At 37.4% G+C, this 22,210-nt stretch overlaps 1 protein-coding gene across 1 annotated transcript; it reads left to right on the top strand.

Annotated features, from left to right (window-relative positions):
* Positions 1–3,900: 3,900 nt before the first annotated feature.
* LOC139741583 (inactive hydroxysteroid dehydrogenase-like protein 1) lies at positions 3,901–20,339 on the top strand. The gene is made up of 7 exons (XM_071652165.1): positions 3,901–4,116; positions 10,904–11,026; positions 12,708–12,818; positions 14,134–14,234; positions 15,425–15,541; positions 16,908–17,135; positions 20,055–20,339. The coding sequence occupies exons 1-7, from the start codon at positions 3,903–3,905 to the stop codon at positions 20,232–20,234; spliced, it is 1,074 nt and encodes a 357-aa protein (XP_071508266.1). The 5' UTR covers positions 3,901–3,902; the 3' UTR covers positions 20,235–20,339.
* Positions 20,340–22,210: the final 1,871 nt, after the last annotated feature.

Below are 22,210 nucleotides of genomic sequence, written 5' to 3'. Positions count from 1 at the left end.
GTCACTGCTTTCATTATCGCGACACTACAACAGTGTTCATAGCGTATGTCAGGTGTTTTTGTTTTTGTTTTTTTTTTATCACATGATAAATGTAACTTCACACTTTTTGAAATAATTATGTACATTGATACACGTATTTCTTTTTTAAACTTCAAACATGACTATTCTTCGGCATGTTCTTCAGTATCCCTTTCGTTAGATATCAAACTCTTAAGCACCCTTGATCCTGTGTTTGTCAACTTTAAGTCATCACGAATAATTAAAGACTTTGATCAAAAACTTAATTATTTCCATTCCTATAATACACTTTGCTATAAGGCTACAGAGAAAAAGCAAAAAAAAATAAAGGAAATTGATGACATTCGTTTATGTTATAACATCAAGAATATTCCTCGTTATATTGAGGTTTAGTGAAAACGTTTTATTCTACTCTTTTTTTTTTATTCGTTGATGATATACAGACTAGAATGTCGCTTAACCCATTTTTTTGAAATTCAATTAAGTGTTCATACTTTTTACTTTTCATATTTTATATTATGATTAACTTCAGCCCCGGGAAAACAGGTTAGCGCCATTATTACATAGGATCTTTAGTTTCCCCCCTCTAATTTCTGAACCAATTCATCATCCATGCACGTATTTAAAACACTCTCTCAAGACTTAAAGATAATAAAAAGTTTTGGTACCTCAAAAGCTTCCCTGAATTTCCTTGTCTTGGTTTGTGTTTCGGGTTAAAGTACGTTGTCTGTGAGAATTACTCGCCCCAAAGTGCTCTCATGTCTTAGTAATCATGCAATTAATGGTTTCGTACCAGAGCCGACGCTGACCAGCGTCGTTATATTGTACGAAACCACTGACTGCGACCAGCAGCGTGCAGCCCATTATTATATATATTTGTAATTTATTAATATTGCTTGTTTGTTTTGTTTGGCTCTGTATCGGACCAATTGAGGTTCCTGTGCTGGTAAGCATCGGACTCTACTGCCTGCATATCGGAGGGGCCTAGGCCGTTTTAACGGCTGAGAAGTCTGCTCGAGACAATGAGCCGGATTGGCCAGAAGATATGATATTTTAAGCAGGCAAATAGACGTACCGACAGCTGACCAAGGATACTCATTACAATATTCTTTTTGAAAAAAAAAATGATAAAAGGAAAAGACATTTATAGATAAGTGTTTGGCGTAAATATTCTAAAGAGAATGGAAAACGCCACTAAACACAAAACAACAACAACAACAACATTGTACGCATAGCTAACTGCGACCAGCAGCCCCATACGCAGAGCGTATGGAATTGGGCTTCGCATTGTATAGCATTCAGGATCATGACAGATTTTGTATCGCGGGTAAATGTCAACTTAAAATCCAAAAATTTCTTCGATTTGAAGACTTACCAATTAAGTTGAAGTATTGAAAACAGGCTTCGAACAACGTTTGGTTCTGCCAATAGTCCCTTTCTGTTCGAATTGATGACTGAATGTGACTCGGTCGAGAGGACCTTGGGAGAGCTACATACACTGGATACTATGGCCAGCGCATGCGCACACAAACATCTTATCCGTTCATGGATTTGAAATTTGTGTGCGGACTGCATACAGTAATTAGTGTTCGCAGGCAGTGTTGCCAGATGGTGATTGCGGGAACCAAAAAGGGTGAAATTTGGTGATTTTTGAAGTTGTTTGGTGACAAAATTTTAGCCTGGTAACCAAATCAAAATTTGGTGATTTTTGGTAACTTTTTGGTGATTTTTAGACCAATGAAAAATAATCACACTATTTGAAAACGAAAATGCATTTTGCAAAAAGTTTTCCCCTTATTTCCTGTAGAAACATAACATGTGCCCCTTTTTGTCAATCGACACACACAAACACTGGATATCCATACACATTGTACACATTTTGCATTTAGTGTGTGTGACTACGGCGCACCGAAAATTGCACCGAGACTCGCGCAGAGTGCTTGATTAAGGTTTATTGACATCATATTGTCTTGAAATTGAAGCCTTACCTACGCTTTTCCAAATTTGGTGATTTTTTATGGCTTTTGGTTATTTTTTACAAGCCTTTTGGTGATTTTGCTCTGTTGGGACCTGGCAACGCTGTTCGCAGGCACTGGCTGTAGTATTCAGTGTACTGTATGTAGCTCTCCTAAGGTCCTGTCGACCGAGTCACATTCAGTCATCAATTCGAACAGAAAGGGACTATAGGCAGAACCAAACGTTGCCCGAAGCCTGTTTTCAATACTTCAACTTAATTGGTAAGTCTTCAAATTGAAGAATTTATGGGATTTGAAGTTGACATTTACCCTGCGATACTAAATCTGTCATGATCCTGAATGCTACAATGCGAAGCCCGATTACGCTATGCGTATGGGACTGCTGGTCGCTATGCGTATGGGGCTGCTGGTCGCAGTTAATTGCATGATTACTAAGACATGAGAGCACTTTGGGGCGAGTAAGTCTCACAGTGTTAGTTATATGAAAGGTACTTTAACCTGAAACACAAACTAAGGCAAGGAAATTCAAGTACACTTTTGAGGTAGGGTACCAAAACTTTTTATTATCTTTAAGCGACTTTCTGCTTATATAGTTCGATTATTCAGTGCTCAATTTGACATTTTGATGACTGGGTCTATAGCAGTACTATTGAAGCCTAAGAAACAAGAAACATTAATTCTATTACAATCTACCCAGCAAATTATATCGCCAATCTTTATTCTGGCAACATTATCATTAGATAGATAGGCCTATACAGGGTTTACATGACTGGTACAGCCATCAGTCAACGTGAAATATCATACTTTTGCTTTATTCGCACTGTGTTGCGACTATAGCAAACCCCTTCAGCTGCTGAGCTTCAGATAAGTTTGAATATTACTTGCGAGCGGAATAGAAACTTAGAGTGAGAACAAGCTTGAAATGTTTTCAGTCTGTTCATTCATTTCATTTCGTTTCATTTTATTTCATTTTCATTTCCGACGAAAGTATAGAATATGACTTTTACATAGGCCTAAGTAAAGTACAATGTGACTTTTGCATTCATATCAAATGAGAATGAGAATAAATGCAGGCCATCCTTTACAATGAAACAAAACATACTTTTAGATAAAGAAAATAATGCATTCATTGACAAACTGTAACTGGATCGTAACAAGAGCTCCCCCACCTTGAACGCTGCATGCCGGCATTGTTTTAATAATTTCACTAGCTTGGGTTCATAATATTCGAATTTTTATGACAAATAAGAAATTGCAACACTAACCTATATGACCCCCAATATACATAAAAATACAACAACAACTAAATTGGCAACATTGAAGTATGGTTCCTGATCATGGTAAAGATGTTGTAATTGATTTCTTCATGATTAGGATACGCCAGGGCTATGAAAAAAAAAAAAAAAATGAAGAGCAATGAGACTTGATGATAAAGGATCATACCTGATTATAATCAATGTATGTATTACTTGATTTTGATTACGGTCGCTACTTCAATCTCGGCCATTTTAAAAGAAAATATTCACCATTATCATACGTTTTCGTTTGTTCAATAATTGTCATGATTCTTTCATGTTTTTGCCATTTAAGAATAAGCTAGGAGAAGAGGAGGATCGAGGAAGAGAATATTAAGATGACGATGTTCGAGGAGGTGGACAAAAAGGAGGGAGAGAAGAAGGAGGATGAGCAAATTTAAGAGAACATTAACAATTTTAGTTTTCACATTTCGTTAGAAAGGGAGGGAGTTCATTCACGTTCTCGTCGAACTCGCAAAGTTTTGAGAGTTTTACCCGCTTAAAAGCAGCAGCTGGGTGGTCTACTCTCTCGCCGTATTCAGCTGCGTGTTCAAGATCTCTTTTTTGAGAGACGTAGACAGAGCTGTTTGAGAGGGCGCTGCAGCCAAGAACGATGGCGGCTGTTGTGGATAGATTCGATCTTCTGTACAGTCAAATATCTCAGGTTTTTCACCTTTACTCAGAGGCTCTGACGTTGATTGGAGCTTACTATGTCTCGAAGAAGCTGATAACTACTTGCTATAGAGTGCAATATATTGCTCGAATGCATTTGTATCCTCAAATTCGGCCAAAACGAAACCTTGTGAAAGAGTATGGTCCATGGGCAGGTAAGTATCGTATAGTCCCACTTGTTGATATCGGTGTTTTCATATAGAATGCACGATTATCACTATAATATTGGTTCTAATGTTTAGTTTAAACGTTTACTGTAGTTTCTACAAATTACAATCTTCCAATCTTCGATGAAACTATGAAAGTTTTGCATTGTATAACAAAAACAAGCATGAATTAGCTGTTCATAGATAAATGTCCAAAGGAAAGCCGCAAACCAAGCTACCTCTCCAATCGATACCAATGTACAAAATATAACAGTTGTATATCAGACTTAAAGAAAATATTATGTGGAGTTCCACAAGGGTCTTTATTAGGACCACTGTTGTTTATATTATACATAAATGACATTGGAAATGTTTCTAATTCCGATACCTCATCGTACATATTATATGCTGATGACACTAATATATTGTTCAGTGGTAAGGATCTTCCTTCTTTGCAAGATCAAGTAAATAGTAGCCTTTCAAAATTGTGTACATGGTTTCAGGCAAATCGATTATCTGTTAACCCCCGCAAATGTAACTTTATTGTTTTTAGTAATCGTAACAAATCATACGACACTGATTTTGTTAAAGTGGAATTGAATGATGTTCAAATTCCCAGGGTAGAGAAAACTAAATTTCTTGGTGTTATTTTAGATTCCAAATTAACATGGAAGCCTCATATACAAGAGACAGAGAAAAAAATATCAAAGAGCATTGGTATTATATCCAGACTAAGCTACATGTTACCTACTGATGTATTACGGATGTTATACTCCACTCTTGTTCTGCCCTATTTGTCTTATTGCAACATGGTGTGGGGAAGTACTTTTCAGTCCAGTCTAAAGAAATTGACTTCAAAGCAAAATAAAATAGTAAGAGTTATACATGGAGCGAACCCGAAATCTAAAGCAGGCCCGTTATACTCAAAACTAAAATTGCTTACTTTGAAAAATATCACCACCTATCAGCAATGTATTTTTGTATATCAGTGTGTCAACAAACTTATGCCTGACCATTTTGTTCAATTGTTTGATATCAGGGCAAGTCCAAGATAACGCGCACGTTACGTATGGGACATTCAGAGACTTTTATGACCTGAAAAATAGTGTTAATGGCCTTTCATCATATTGAACTTCATCATGGTGATTGATATCTAGGAGAAGTATAATCATGTAAAAAATTGAGAAAAATGACCTTGACAATTATATTCTAGAAGAGAAAATATGTGCCGTTACGTATGGGACCAGAAAAATTTTGTTTTTTTGAACATTTTTTTCAACCTCAAAACTCTCTGAAAGTATATCATTCTACAACTTGTAACTCACTGTGATGAAAGTCACAACACTCAAGATTATCACAGGTAAGTTTCATGTCATTAGGCAAAAAGCTCTAATTACAGGTTCTAATTAAAGACAGACATGACGCGTTACGTATGGGACAGTTACGTATGGGACGGTTTGTCCCCCATTCATTTAGTGTGTGAAGAACTATGTTTATGGGTATTTTGCATAATTATTGAAGTAAAATCAGTTGAAACTACTCAAATACTGATCCAGATTGTCAAGGAAACAATATTCCCCAAATATTCACCATTATAATCATATTCAATCATATTTTTATATATTTATGACCAACCTGGGTATGCATGCCCTTTGTCCCCCATTCGTTAGTGTGTGGAGAACCATGTTTATGGGTATTTTGCAAAATAATTTTGCAAAATACCCATAAACAAATTTTTGCATAATTATTGAAGTGGAATCAGTTGAAATTACTCAAATACTGATCCAGATTGACAAGGGAACAATATTCCCCAGATATTTACCATCATAATCACATTTAATCATATTCTATATTTTTATGACCAACCTTAGTATGTATGCCCTATTTTTATCAGGATAGTTACTACTGAAAAATTGAATAGTTTAAAGTGTTTACTTCCTATGATGAAGGGCAGTTTGCCATTCAGTTTCAATAAAATTCAGCTTGATACAAGAAATATCAAGTTTAATAGATAAGCAATACCTGCTGCATGGAACCCCAGTGATCGAGTAGATATATGATGTCTGTCTAGCAGTCAGGTCATTGATTCGAGTCACACTTCAGTATGTATACCCATGAATTTTGTTGTGGCTACTATTGAAAACTGAATAAGGACAATTTGTGTATCACTTGCAATAAATAAAAAATAATTTTACTTTATTTTTTTTAATATATATCACAACCATTTCAAATTGGAACTCCATACATAAACTTTGAATTCCTCTAGTCTTAAGATTGTATGCTCTTAAGTAATTCATATAATTGGTTTCCAATCATCTCATTAAATGTTGAAAACGGAATCCTCATTTCTACAAAAAACTATACCATCCCTTTAATGCTGATTTTTAGCTCACCTGAGCCAAAGGCTCAAGTGAGCTATTGCGATCGCCCTTCGTCCGGCGTCCGTCGTGCGTCGTGCGTCGTGCGTCGTCCGTCGTGCGTCGTCCGTCGTCCGTCGTCCGTCGTCCGTCGTCCGTCGTGCGTCGTGCGTAAACTTTTTACATTTTCATCTTCTTCTTGAAAACCCCAAGACCGATTTTCATCAAACTTGGCAGGTAGCATCCCTAGGGGGTTAGGAACTCAATTTGTTAAAATGGGCACCATGACCCACCCAGGGGGCCCCCAGGGGGGCCCAAACCCCCCAAAATTAAGGAATCTTTAAAAATCTTCTTCTCTAGAACCAGAAGTGATAGAGCTAAGTTAATACTATGAGTTAGTTCATTGATGACTGTAGTTTCAAGTTTGTTCATGGCAGAATCAGGGATGCCCCCCCCCCCCCCTTGGGACCCAGGGGAGGGGGGTGGGGAGGGGTTCTAATGGGGCCTAAATTGTACATTTTCATCTTCTTCTTGAGAACCCCATGACCCATTTTCACCAAACTTGGCAGGTAGCATCCCTAGGGGGTTAGGAACTCAATTTGTTAAAACGGGCACCATGCCCCACCCAGGGGGGCCCCAGGGGACCCCCAGGGGGCCCAAATCCCCCAAAATTAAGGAATCTTTAAAAATCTTCTTCTCTAGAACCAGAAGTGATGGAGCTAAGTTAATACTATGAGTTAGTACATTGATGACTGCAGTTTCAAGTTTGTTCATGGCAGAATCAGGGGTGCCCCCCTTGGGACCCAGGGGAGGGAGGTGAGGAGGGGTCCTAATGGGGCCTAAATTGTACATTTTTATCTTCTTTTTTAGAACCCCATGACCCATTTTCACCAAACTTGGCAGGTAGCATCCCTAAGGGGTTAGGATCTCAATTTGTTAAAATGGGCACCATGCCCCACCCAGGGGGCCCCCAGGGGGCCCAAACCCCCCAAATGAAGGAATCGTTAAAAATTTTCTCTAGAATCAGAAGTTATGCAGCTAAGATAATACTATGAGTGAGTACATTAATGACTGTAGTTTCGAGTTTGTTCATAGGAGATCCAGGGGTGCCCCTCTTGGGGGCAGGGGTAGGGGGGGGGGGGGGTTGGTTAGGAAGGTCCAAATGGGGGCCTGAATCGTACATTGTCATCTTCTTCCTGAAAACCTCATGATAGATTTTCGTCAAACTTGGCAGGTAGCATCCTTAGGGGGTCAGGATCTCAATTTATCAAAATTGGCCCCATGCCCCACCCAGAGGGCCCCAGGGGGCCTCCAATTCCCCAAATTAAGGAATCTTTAAAAATTTGGGCCCTTATTGTACATTTTCATCTTCTACTTCAGAATGCCTGGTCAAATTTTGGTAGAGCTGTGAATAATTTAGATTAGTGACTGCGTGAAAGGTGAACTTGCGATACTCAGGTGAGCGCTAGACCCGCGGGTCTCTTGTTCATTGTGTATTTTGCCATTTTCCCCTCCCCCTTTCTGAAAATTGTTCAGTCAAGTTCATGTATTGTTTCAAGTGTCTATAACTCAAAAAGTAGCTACAATGTTGAGATGCTTTCTTCAGGATGATTGACCATTTGTGTACTGAGAGACCTTCCCAGCTAGCTACATGCATTCACATGCAATATGTATGAGGATGTCCCATACGTAATGCATTTGTCCCATACGTAACATTATTTCAATGCCTAATAAAAAATGTTTCTTTTACTTTTTTTTCTTTTTTCTCTGGTATTTAATTTCTCTAAACAATAAATTAGAACTTTCCAAAAGGGCATTAAAATAACCTTAGCAATTTCAGAAAAAACCTAAAAAAATCACCTCATTTTGTTACGTATGGGACATCTCATGATAGGACACGAGCTAATTTGCATAATCATTTGCATAATCCCTAAATTTTCATACCAAGTTAAACTATGTGATGAACTTCTTATGTCGACATATAAATCAAATATCATTTGCTTTCCTTTGAATTAATATGAATTTTTATAAATGTCCCATACGTAACGCTGTGTTTCACATTTATGCAAATGAAGCCCTTGAAATTTGCATAGATTTATATGATATCATTTTTTCCTCCATGGAAATCAAAACTTCAACTCATAAGCTTCAAAATGATACCAAACATGTCAATATTGAGCGAAGATGAAATTTTGCCTTCTGAGGGGACCTTATCTTGGACTTGCCCATCAATCAGAATGTGCATAATTACAATACACGCTCCTCGTCATTAATGCATTTGCCCAGACCCAGAACCATGTCTTACCAACATAATATTTGTTTTGTGGGCCCCAAGAAATGGAACAATTTATCTAAAGACATAAGAAATGCACCATCTCAAAATTGTTTTAAGATAAGACTCAAGAGAAAATTGTATTCATCCATATAAGGTAGTCTATAGTGAGGGCTGCTAAATTTCTCTTGATTATACTAAAATGAAATACATGTACATGTATGTACAATGTTGCCTTGTTTGTTATAGTATTACAAGTGTGTGTTTTAGGTTCTCTTTACCTCTCCTTAATGTATTTTTTCTTTCTTCTCTTTTCTTTTCTTTCTTTTTTTCCTTCTTCCTATCTGTTTTCCCTCCTGCATCCCTAGCTTTAGTCTCTTGTGTATCTGTACTTTGTCTTGTAAATATGTGTATTTTAAACAAAAATGTCTTTTTAGCTATGTTTCAATCAGATTCAACTACATTTTCAAATGTTAAAGGTGCACTCACTTCAAGCTGTGCTTACTGAGTTGTCACCTCCAGTTTGTCATTACTGAATTGTTACTGCTGTTTATACACGAATTGATCTGGAAATAAATGTTCTATTGAATTGAATTGAATTGTTCTATTGAATTGAATTGAAACCTGTAACATGAGCTGCATGTAAAGATTAAATGTAGGCGCCTTGGCCTAATTCATGTCTTGCCTTCGAACAGAGGCCTAGACCCTAGATCTAGTTAGGCCAGGCTAGTGCAGTGTTAGTACAAATAGTCTAGTGATTCCAGATTGATTTCAGAAGTGGGCCTTGGAGGGCACCCCACTTGTTTTTGCACCATACAAAGGAATGAATAAAGGTGTCAACACTCTGCCCCCCCCCCCACTTTGTTTAACCCGGAAGTGGGGTAGTAGGCCCTATATGGAAATAGAAATAGATGAATTTAGAGATCTTGAGTCTTGACTAATCTTGAAGTGTGAGGGCAGTAAATTTGTTTTTTTTTTTTTGTTTTTTTTTGTTTTTTTTTGCTTGTCAGCTGAAGAAATACTGAAGTGGAAGGAGAAAGATGAGCTGAGAACCTTTTTTTTTGTTTGTTTTTGTTTTTGTTTTGCTTGTTAGCTCGTGAAACCCGGAAGTGTGCCCCCACACTTTTGAAAACGCTCCGCCGGCCCTGCCATAGACACTTGCCAGAGTATGCTCGGGAGTCGTTCATTAAAGCTCTTTCACAGAAATCGATGATCAAAAATGCTGACTTGGGTCTGAAAAATGAACACACGGAGAACATGATTGATGGATCACGGGTACCTCTACACACACACACACACACACACACACACACAATAATTCAATAAGGCCTAGACTCCTCTATGATATGGAAGATGTAGGGGCCTATAAATGTACTTACCCACCTGAACTGGCTGATAAATCACCAAATATTACCATAGTGCAATGAGAGCTTACTTGCGATCCCATTCCTTTCTAAATTCCTGCATTGGGGGGTGATTGAAATATGAATCGGTGTTCCCTGCTGGATTTTCAAGTAGATTCTCAGTTTTTCCCAATGTTTTGTGTGCAACAGTCGTAAGTCATGTATCGGCAATAAATGTAGATACTGGCCATTTGAAAGAAAACCATAAATTTGTCATGTACACCATTTGTAATTTATGTCAAAGAAACACTTGGAATTTCTCTACAACTTTGCTCATTGCATATGCAGCAAAACAGAAATAAGCCTTATATTTTTTTTAAAAGTTGCATGTGAATGAAAAACATCCCCCTCCCCCAGCATGCCTGCATTGTAGTCTCAGAATAATGGGGCGTTCAGGGGGATTTTGCATACACCCTGATACCATAGACTGCATGGCGTGTGGAGAAAAAAGGTGTGAGCATAATTATTAGCTGCCACATAGCTAAAAGTGAAGCAATCTGTTAGTGACTCTATCTTAACCAGACAAGTTTTACAGTCACTAAAAATGGACAAGAATCTCTCAATTTTGTGGAATCTCTCCCCTTTGAGGAACAGGGTCCAGTCATTGTAGCAGCTGTATAATATACAGTATCTATATCTATCTATCATACATAATCATACACACAAAATTTGCTTTTCCCATCATTCTTGTTGCTATGAATGTGATCTGTAAGCCAGGAGAGATGAGAAAATCAGAAATTCTTGTGTTGTGTTGATGTTTTTAGTGGTGACAGGTTCTACAGATGGGATTGGGAAAGCCTACGCCATGGAGCTGGCCCAGTATGGCGTCAACATCGTCCTGATCAGTAGATCCAGTGAGAGACTCAAGAAAGTGGCCTCAGAAATAGGTAAAAATTCTTCAATAAGAGTCTTTTTAGAAAATTAATACATTTTGGAAGTCCCTTGCAAAAGCTTCTAACAAACAGACAAACAGCAATTTGATCTATGAAGAACAGTTGGTTTACATGTACGCAGGGCTAAGTAGAACATTTTGAGCTCCAGTCTCTGTAGAAAATATTCTTACCTTCATTTTTTTCTTGTTATGAACCTCATGGACCATAATTTAAGTCCTATAAAGGCATCCTTGAAAGCCCTGGAAATCAAAATTTTCTGAAATATTTTAATGCAAATTTTTGAAGTGTAACAATAGCAAGACAGTACTAGTGCTACTTTCACTGTTCATAGTACCCAGGTATTAAAACTCGATGCATATCAAATGTGGCATGATATCATGAGGAAAAGCCTATCATCAATTTCAAATTATGTTCTGTTGAAATGTATAGCCCCACCCCACCTGCCCCCAGTAACTTTGTTACCCAAAGTGGAAAAAAAAAATGTGAAAGAAGCCAGAGATTGCGCTAAAAACCAGGAAATTGCGACATCTTGATTGGTTGTTTCCATTCACCTGACTGTAATTTCACACCATCCTCTCTAACCGTTTTAGTTACCGGTACTGTTCTTGACATTATTTCATTTGATCCCAAACAATACCCTATTTTGCTTCGATTTAAATACAGTACAGTGCACTCCCGTTATAACGAACACGGTTATAACGAAATTTTGTTATAACGAAGTAAATCTTCTGGTCCCAAAATTATCACCATTAAAGTCTATGGTAAAAAATTTGCTTACAACGAACATGGTTATAGCGAAATTTCCGTTATAACGAAGTCTTTTCCGAGCGCCACAGACAAAGAAAAACAAAAGAAATGTGCTCCGTTATAACGAAATGCGAATTGCTTTCGAAAATTTGTAGCGGAACAAGCATTTATAGCTTCTCTGCATGGGTGAACGCTTCTCACCACTGTGTGTTCGCTCTTTGTGTCACGCACAGTTTCTGAGGGGAACTTGCGTTGATTATTGTGATACAGTTATCCCATCACATTTCACATAGCTTTCAGTGTATGATGAGTATTCAGCAAACAGAATATGATATATATACAGTGTACGTGGTTTTCTTGTTTTCGTTATATATTGTATTTGTTCGGTCATAACGAAATTTCGTTATAACGAAAGAAAACTGCCGGTCCCGAGCATTTCGTTATAACGGGAGTGCACTGTATGTCCCAAAAATTACAATCAGATTTTTGCATTAACAACCCTCAATATGATTAATCTATCTGAATGCTACTTCAGGGTCTTGAGGTATAACATCAATAGCTCTGTTTTGCAGAAAACCCCATTCAATTTGATTGAGCAGTCACAGAGAAATGTAGATTGTTGTAAATCATGTCATGAGTCTAATTCTTCGAAGTTTAGCAAAGTTTGGGTGCCCTTAGAACTGCATATTAATGTGTAACACAATAGAAAAAACATGGAGGGAAAGAATTCCTAACATGCTCTGCAAAGATCCTCATTTCTCTTTCACCATTGAAGCAAGTGGGATCGGGTTTTTGGAAGATGTGGGCAATGAGTTAGAGTTTCATACCCTGAAATTGTATTGGTATTTATTCAGTATTTTTAAAGTTATTATTGCAAAGGATCCTGTTGTAATTCTTTCTTTTCTTTTCTTTTTGGCATATCTGGTAGAATCCCTGTATAATGTCCAGACCAAAATAATCAAGGCAGACTTTAGTCAGGGTGCTGAGATCTACCCAGACATCGCTGCACACCTTGACGGCATCGAGGTCGGGATTTTGGGTAAGATTTTGCCTTTTTCCTCTTTTCTAACTCAACAGAGCAGAAATTTACAGTAAGTCCATAGTTTTACTGTTTTGCTATCTTTGCTTCATGAAGTACATTTGGGGGCGTAATGGATAAGACTCCCGACATAGTGGATAAGACTCGCGACTCCTGATCGGAGAACCAGAGTTTGAATCCCACCCAGTGCCTACTTTTTGTACATCCTTGGACAAGATGCTTATACCCACCATGTCCCTCTCAACCCAGGTGTATAAATGAGTACCTGGCAACGCTAGGGTAATAATAACGGCAGGGTCCTCAGGTAGACCAGTGGTAACACTGGAGAGGCTACCCTGGGTAAATAAGACCTTATTATTATCATTGTTATTATTATTAATATTATTATTATTATTATTATTATTATTATTATTATTATTATTATTATTATTATTATTATTATTATTATTATTATTATTACATTGTATTTGCTTTATTTTCCCATACCCTGTAAGGTTTAAAGATACTAATGCCTTGAATTCAGCGATTCTAAATTTTTGTGAATCGGGATATCCCAAAGATTTAGCGCATGGTTTAATCTGTATTAAATAATAAAATACAGTACTGAACAGAGCAATGTGCTGTATACATACGTACATGCAAGTCACATTCATATCGGGATCAGAGTAATTTTTTTGTGTATGTGTCTTTAAATTCATGATAAAACCTTGCAACATATTCAGCATAAACAAAAGGTCCTATTCTCCTATGGTAGCAGGGCACGCCTAAATTATTGAGGTTTTAAATCTCTGATGAGCTATTGATCAAAGTCGGTGACTGCAGTGTACAGGGCTGCCAACTCTCACGCATTGAGCGTGAGACTCATTTTGGTCCTTTCTCACTCTAACAGTTTATTTCATTTGCATGCATTTCTATTGATCTCACTCATTTTGACTCCTAAATTATAGCATTGGCCTATGGGAGTCTCACTCTCAACTAGTTTCCAATGTTGGCAGCCCTGAGTGTAGCAGAAATGAGGATTCATTTCGTTGATAATGGTTATGTAAAGCCAAATGATGTACATATTATTTATTCATTTATTCATATATTTATTCTCTCTTTTTTTTTTGTAAGCATAATTTGTCATTCAAAAAAATCCTTTTGACTATAATCAGGAGTAGGCTACATGTTCACAAAGCATTATAAACCTGTTGAGGATGGGCTGATTTTGCTGTAACATGCATTTGCCATAGACTCCTGCCCAGGATATACTCGAGACTCGTCTTCAACAGGTTGATATATCATCAAGACTCTGTACGTGTTTGTTTGTTTGTAGTGAATAATGTTGGTGCAATGGACTACCCACAGTACTTCTTGGAAATGGCAGCTGAGAGAGTTTGGCAGCTGATTAATATCAACATTGGAGCTGCTACATTGGTGTGTATGAAGTAAAAACAATATATGTGACCCTGCATCACAAAACCAACAAAGTCACACCCCTTGGTTTTCGGGAGGACTCGAAAAAGGGTGAAATGGGTCAAAAGTCAATCTTGAGTTTTTCATATTTTGTGAAAGAGCTACATTCGTATTCTTCATAGATTATTCCTAAGTTTGGATTCATACAACGAATGGGAAATTGTGTTTCAAGCAGTTTTTGTATGACTCTTTTTGTGGAAAGTAGTGAGATCAGATACATCTCAGAAGTCATTTGCACACTCTTCACTTTCAACTCTAATAACCATTGAAGGATAATGCTACTGCTTTGAAAGTTAGCATTAATCATGGACAGAATGTGTTAATAGTACATGCTCAATTTCAGCTTAATCTGAACATCTCTTCATTGTTATTGCTCCGGTGGTTTACATCCTGTTTTTGTCCCATCATCACACAGCTAGCACGCTTTGGTAAAGATAAAGTGCTTGGATAGACCGTGTACTTCAGAGCCTCTTTTCTCAGTTCACACTTTCCAGAGTGTGTGCTTTCTTTCCAAGATTTTGATAGGTTAGGAGGGTCCATTTGAATTGAGTTAGAGTCTGCTCTTTCAGAATCTGCCCTTATCTAAAACTTCATGTGTGGCGACTTTTTGTTGGTTTTAGAGTCTCAGCTGATAATTTCTTTTTCTGTGAAGACATTTAACTGTTTTGCTTTTACCATTAAATCTCAATATGAATGCAATATCTAGCAAGTTTGATGTTCTCCAACATGAAGGGGATTTAGGATTGTGTGGAACCTTTGGAAGCCAGATTTTTTCAGGTCAACTGAAAAATGTTTTTTTTTTTCTTTTAATTCACTGATAAATTCATGACCCTTCATATCAGCAACTGCTTGATTCTAACATATTGCAGATATATCAAGTCAATGAAACAGGTGATTCCTGTTTATACTTAACAAGGCACTCAACGTCTCCAGTTTTGGTTCATTACATAAGGATTAGGCTGCATCTGAACACAAAAAAAAAAGAAGAAGTATGGTTTGTGAAATGTGTAGAAATGATTTTAGGGCCTGACTTTTCACTTTGTTGTGCCAAATTTTGTTATAAATGTGTTTCTTATAACAGAAACACACTGTACAGGTATTTAGCATATTTATATGATATTTTTTGGATTGTAATTTTTCCATTCCATCAGATGACAAACCTCATACTGCCTCAGATGGTGGAGAGAAAGAAAGGTGTTGTAGTAAACATCTCATCTGGTGCTTCCATACACCCAAGCCCTCAGCTAGCTGTCTACTCTGCCTGTAAGGTGGGTTACACTCTATACACTAGTCAGCTTCGGTGTAAAGTAGATTATACTCCTATAACACTTGCCAACTTCAGTGTAAAGTGGGTTACACTCTATACACTAGTCAGCTTCAGTGTAAAGTAGATTACACTCCTATAACACTTGCCAATTTCAGTGTAAAGTGGGTTACACTCTATACACTAGTCAGCTTCAGTGTAAAGTAGATTACACTCCTATAACACTTGCCAACTTCAGTGTAAGGTGGGTTACACTGTATGTACTAGTGAGCTTCAGTATAAGATGGGTTACATTCAGTAGACTAGTCAGCTTTTGTGTATTAAAAGGTGGGTTTCACTCCTATCACTCTTCAGTTTCAGTGTAATGTTTGTTACACTCTCTACACTTGTCAGATATAGTGTAAGGTGCGTAACACTCTCTATGCTGTACAGCTTCAGTGTAAGATGCGTTACACTTCTCTACACTTTTCAGCTTCAGTGTAAGGTGTGTAACGTTGTGTACACTTTTCAGCTTCATTGTATTGAGTGGGTCACACTCTGTACACCCTTCAGCCTCAGAGCTGCCCTGTGATTAGTCTCTCTGATTTCTGTCAAATGTTTGACATGAACGTTTCCATTACAGTGTAGCTGGTGTACGACCCTTCTTGTTGATATTCCACTGTGGTTGTCAATGTAGTCTGTCAGTGAGCCAACTTTTCTCATCAGTTCTAACATTGGTCCATTTCCACTCAGTTTGTGGAGAGGATTTATGTGTACTATGATGTCATCCATCCATAGTGTCCATATTCCTGCTCAGTTTGTTCACTACATCCAGCAAAAATTTCATTGCGAAATGTTGCCAAAGCATAAATCATTATCCAATTGCATTTCTTGAAATTAATTCCATCATCTCTAGTAATAAAGTATAGGTAAGAGGTTATCAATTTTTGTTTGTCCTACAGGATAATGGTAGGAATAGGACAAGTTATCACAACCGATTACTGTAATTCATATAGTGTTAAAATCAGTGCATTTTATTGATATGAAGATTTCATGTTGGTCATGAGGTGGCTAGAATTGTGGTAGTGAAGAGATGGAGTGAGATTTTGAAATGGGGTCATCCCACAAGACCGACACCCACGAGTCCAACATTGAAAACAGGTCCGTGAGTCATATAGCTCATGAGTCATACAGCCCATTGGTTTGACACTAGGTGAAAACAGCCCACGAGTTCGACAGATACAACAGGGGGCTTAATGTGTCGGTCTTGTGGGCCTTGCTTGCTTACGTAGTGTCTTGTGACGTGCACCCGATTTTACAACCCCTCTCCTTCTCTCTCTCTCTCTCTCTCTCTCTCTCTCTCTCTCTATCACATTCTTCCTTCCTCTCAGACGTACCTGGATTATTTCTCCCAAGCCTTGCAATATGAATACAAGGATCACGGTATCATCATACAGAGTCTGCTGCCCTCATATGTTGCCACCAAGATGGCAGACTTTGGCTCCACAGTGCCTCATTCCCGATTCCTTATTCCATCTGCCAGTGTGTATGCAAAGCATGCTGTGGCCTCGATTGGTGTCAGTAGTAGAACGGCTGGTTACTGGCCTCACGCCGTTCAGGTAAACTATCCATCATTCTCTTCTGAAATAACTCTTTATGTGCCACATTCATGCGTCAGTCTCTGTCGACGGCATGCCAAGTTTGCATATTTTGCTGAAATGCACAAACCTTCCCAAACTGATCGATAAATCTTCATTCGTGATTTTATTCCTCACACAGATAGGTTGCGTTGCGTGGTGACTGAGTAGCCGTACTCTGTAGGGGTTTTTTGAGAAAGTTATAGTTTTCTGCTATGGTTGTCTGCAGAAGTCATGCTTCCCAGACCTGAACAATAACTTAACTACTGGCCATTTGCAAGAAAGTTAACTACAGCTTTTTCATAAGATTTTATTACAGGGCAAGTCCAAGATAACACGCGCGTTACGTATGGGACATTCAGAGACTTTTATGACCTGAAAAATAGTGTTAATGGCTTTTGATCATATTTAACTTTATCATGGTGATTGGTATCTAGGAGAAGTATAATCATGCAAAAAATGGAGAAAAATGACCTTCACAATTATATTCTAGAAGAGAAAATATGTGCCGTTACGTATGGGACCAGAAAAATTTTGTTTTTTTGAACATCTTTTTCAACCTCAAAACTCTCTGAAAGTATTTCATTCTACAACTTGTAACTCACTGTGATGAAAGTCACAACACTCAAGATTATCACAAGTAAGTTTCGTGTCATTAGGCAAAAAGCTCTAATTACAGGTTCTACTTAAAGACAGACATGACGTGTTACGTATGGGACAGTTACGTATGGGACAGTTTGTCCCCCATTCATTTAGTGTGTGAAGAACCATGTTTATGGGTATTTTGCATAATTATTGAAGTAAAATCAGTTGAAACTACTCAAATACTGATCCAGATTGTCAAGGAAACAATATTCCCCAAATATTCACCATCCTAATCATATTCAATCATATTTTTATATTTTTATGACCAACCTGAGTATGCATGCCCTATGTCCCCCATTCGTTTAGTGTGTATAGAGACATGTTTATGAGTATTTTGCAAAGTAATTTTGCAAAATACCAATAGACAAATTTTTGCATAATTATTGAAATTGAATCAGTTGAAACTACTCAAATACTGATCCAGATTGACAAGGGAACAATATTCCCCATAATCATATTTAATCATATTCTATATTTTTATGACCAACCTGTAGAGTATGTATGCCCTATTTTTATCAGGATAGTTACTACTGAAAAATTGAATAGTTTAAAGTGTTTACTTCCATTGATGAAGGGCAGTTTGCCATTTCGTTTCAATAAAAAACAACTTGACACAAGAAATATTAATTTTTATAAATAAGCAATACCTGCTGCGTGGAACCCCAGTGATTGAGTAGATATATGATGTCTGTCTAGCAGTCAGGTCATTGATTCGAGTCACACCTCAGTATGTATACCCATGAATTTTGTCGTGGCTATTATTGAAACCTGAATAAGGACAATTTGTGTATCACTTGCAATAAAAAAAAAATCATTTTACTTTATTTTTTTTTTTATATTTATATCACAACCATTTCAAATTGGATCTCCATCACTAAACTTTGAATTCCTTTAGTCTTAGGATTGTATGCTCTTTGGTAATTCATATAATTGGTTTCCAATCATCTCATTAAATGTTGAAAACTGAATCCCCATTTCTGCAAAAAACTATACCATCCCTTTAATGCTGATTTTTCATTGTGTATTTTGCCATTTTCCCCTCCCCCTTTCTGAAACTTGTTCAGTCAAGTACATGTATTGTTTAAAGTGTCTATAACTCAAAAAGTAGCTACAATGTTGGGATGCTTTCTTCAGGATGATTGACCATTTGTGTACTGAGAGACCTTCCCAGCTAGCTACATGCATTCACATGCATTATGTATGAGGATGTCCCATACGTAACGCATTTGTCCCATACGTAACATTATTTCAATGCCTAATAAAAAATATTCCTTTTACTGTTTTTTCTTTTTTCTATGGTATTTAATTTCTCTAAACAATAAATTAGAACTTTACAAAAGGGCATTAATATAACCTTAGCAATTTCAGAAAAAACCTAAAAAAATGACCTCAATTTGTTACGTATGGGACATCTCATGATAGGACACGAGCTAATTTGCATAATCATTTGCATAATCCCTAAATTTTCATACCAAGTTAAACTATTTGATGAACTTCTTATGTCCACATATTAATCAAATATCATTTGCTTTCCTTTGAATTAATATGAATTTTTATAAATGTCCCATACGTAACGCTGTGTTTCACATTTATGCAAATGAAGCCCTTGAAATTTGCATAAATTTACGTAATATAATTTTTTCCTCCATTGAAATCAAAACTTCAACTCATAAGCTTCAAAACAATACCAAACATGTCAATATTGAGCAAAGATGAAATTTTGCCTTCCGAGGGGACCTTATCTTGGACTTGCCCTACAGTAAAACTTAGAATTTTATGTAAAACTTTGCTTACTGTGTGTCTGCCGGAAATGTTTCTTTGTAAAGTTACGTGGCTGTGAAAAACAGAAGGTTGATACATATTTACACTGAAATAGCAATGCATCTGTCCAATGCAGAACCCATTGAATCATCTTATTTAGAAACCCCCAGTTATGGATGTCTCAAGTTACAAAGTCTTAAAGCTGAATACTGCATACCTGGAAATTTTCAAGGTGTGGAAACTTTCGCCCATTATGTGCAACATGAAACTAGCGCAAAAATAAAAGCACAAGAATATTTTTGCTTGACATATGAACCAACAATAAATGTTTTAATTTCACTGAAATGAAATAGGGAAATTCATTTTATTTGGTCACGCATAAAAATATTTCTCCCGAAAATATCCACTTTTGCAGTAGGTCATTTGGTTGTTTGGTGGATTAGTCTTGTTCAAGTCCATTATGTGGTTTTGTTTTCTCAATTAACTTTCTTCCAGTCCTGGATTGCAAACCACATACCCCGTGATACATGGATGTGGGGAGCGAGTACCTTGAACAGTGCACTGCGTAGACAAGCCCTCATCAGGAAGAAGCTGAAGATTGGCAAGTCGGGTTCAAAGAACAAACTCTCTGAGAAGACACCTACGGAGGATACCCCTAAAGGTCAAGGGTCATAGAGCACTTGAAAGGTCAGAGGTCACCAGTGATGTGCAATGAGTTAAGTTGTGCATTGATTGTAAGGATTCCACAGTGTCATAAGGAGAAATTGTCCAGCTTTGTAAATTGTTCCCTACGTGATATTCTCAAATACAAGAGAATTGAGTGTTTTTTCTATCTGAGTTATGTATGTAAGTATTTTCTTGCCCAAATAGAGTTTTGTTAAGGTATTTTTTGCTTCTCTTGGAGTAAGCTAGTTCAGCTGCATTGTGTGTTAACTTTTTGTTATGCATTCTTTTTTCTTTTCTTTTTTTTGGTTCTGTCATTTTATGCCTCAGGTAGTAGATCTACAGAATTCCTTCCATCAGAATTCAAATTCTGCACCTTTTAGAGTCCTGTATTGAAGATGTAGGATATATCTGTTGCTTCAAGATAATGAAAACTTGGTTTGGTGCCTAAGGGAGATCTGGGGTGACAAGACCCCGTACAGCATGTATCTACAAAAGGTCAAATGTTCAGGAGAGCAAAAAAACATGGCAGCCAAAGCACTGTATCAAATGGGATAGCCTTACCTTTGACATGCTGTGGTGGCTTCATTTGGAAGGTAAAACAGATAGGATTTGGACAGGACATCACTTCACTGGATATGTGATCATTAATCAAAGTAATTTGATTAAACCGAGTAAACCGATGTGTTGGCTCAGTAAGTAGAGCGGCTGCCTCATAATCGGGAGGTCGTGGGTTCGAACCCCGGCCGCGTCATACCAAAAGACGTTAAAAGATGGGAGTTGCTGCTACCTTGTTTGCCATTCAACAGTTGAAAAGGTTAGAGCAACGTCGATCTGGCGCTGCTCAGTGGCTGCCGGGCCCACGATCAATTGGGCAAAAAAGAATTTCCATTTTCGGACAATAAAATTTGGAGTTTATATCCAAAACAATTATTATTATTATTATTATTAATATTAATTTCACCCAAATTTGAGATATCAGGTCTTGTCACCCCAGGAACGATTATGTGTGTGGACACTGATAGGTCTGCATTAAATCCTAAGACAGGCAGTGTCGTAAACTTTTGACTAGGGAAGGTATGTGCCATGTATTAATTGATATGGGGTTACACTGTGTAAGAGGCAAAAGCTTAATTTTTGGTAGCATGCAAATTGAAGGATAATTTATCATGCAGAATATCATAGTGAATTCAAACCTGATGTGATGTTTAGAGAGAAGCAAGAAGAAATACGGTAGAACCTTGTTTGAGTGAGGTTGGAGACAGCGAACAAACCTGATATAACGAGGTCTCCTTGTAGATTCTGTTCCTTTCATATAGTTTTAATTATTTCATGTAATCCATTATGTTTGATATTTGATTTTGATATTTATTAATTTCTGCAATTTCTTGACAAAGGTAATATACAGATTCATTTTTCTTTTGTACAAATCATAGAATAAGCCAGTTCACAGTTAAAATCTGAGCATGTGCAGATAGAGGCCATTGCAGACCTTCTCTTGAAATGGATTTGCAACTGAGGTATTCAAACCCTAGATAGGGCTTCTTGACAACTATGTTCCAATGAACCAGGTGCAGATTGGTATTTACAGGTAAATGTGCATTCTTTTCAGCAACATTAACAAAAGCCATTCATGCAGCACTGACATGTAAATTACCACTTTCTGCATGGCTGTTTTTTACTGCTCTTCTTGAAGACTATTCCATGCTTTGCAAAGTCTGTGGTTGGAGAGGTCATTGCAGACTAGTGCTAACTGTGAACTGGCTTATATTTGAAAGAAGAATTAATAGACTTGGTGAATACAAATTATTGATATGATGGAACGAGGCTACCAATAAACGAGGAAATCTAGGTGGTCCCAAGCAGAAAGAGGTTTTATTCTGTCGGGATGCTAGGCTGACCAAAGAGCATGAAAAGGTTGTAATAATATGAACAGTATCAGCTATGGGAAACCCAAATTATAACAAAGAGGTTAGGGCCAAAGCTAC

This window comes from Diadema antillarum, unplaced genomic scaffold, assembly GCF_040938485.1.
Source record: "Diadema antillarum isolate AM-2024a unplaced genomic scaffold, OU_Dant_1.0 seq00000937_RagTag, whole genome shotgun sequence".
In the NCBI taxonomy this organism is placed as follows: Eukaryota; Metazoa; Echinodermata; class Echinoidea; order Diadematoida; family Diadematidae; genus Diadema; species Diadema antillarum.
Note: the sequence above shows the minus strand (reverse complement) of the source record. Positions and strands in the feature narration are given on the sequence as shown.

Coding starts and splice junctions, on each gene's coding strand:
- LOC139741583 (XM_071652165.1), top strand. CDS start 3,903: ATGGCGGCTGTTGTGGATAGATTCGATCTTCTGTACAGTCAAATATCT. Junction 15,542..16,907: donor CTGTCTACTCTGCCTGTAAG/GTGGGTTACACT, acceptor CCTTCCTCTCAG/ACGTACCTGGATTATTTCTC. Junction 17,136..20,054: donor ACTGGCCTCACGCCGTTCAG/GTAAACTATCCA, acceptor ACTTTCTTCCAG/TCCTGGATTGCAAACCACAT.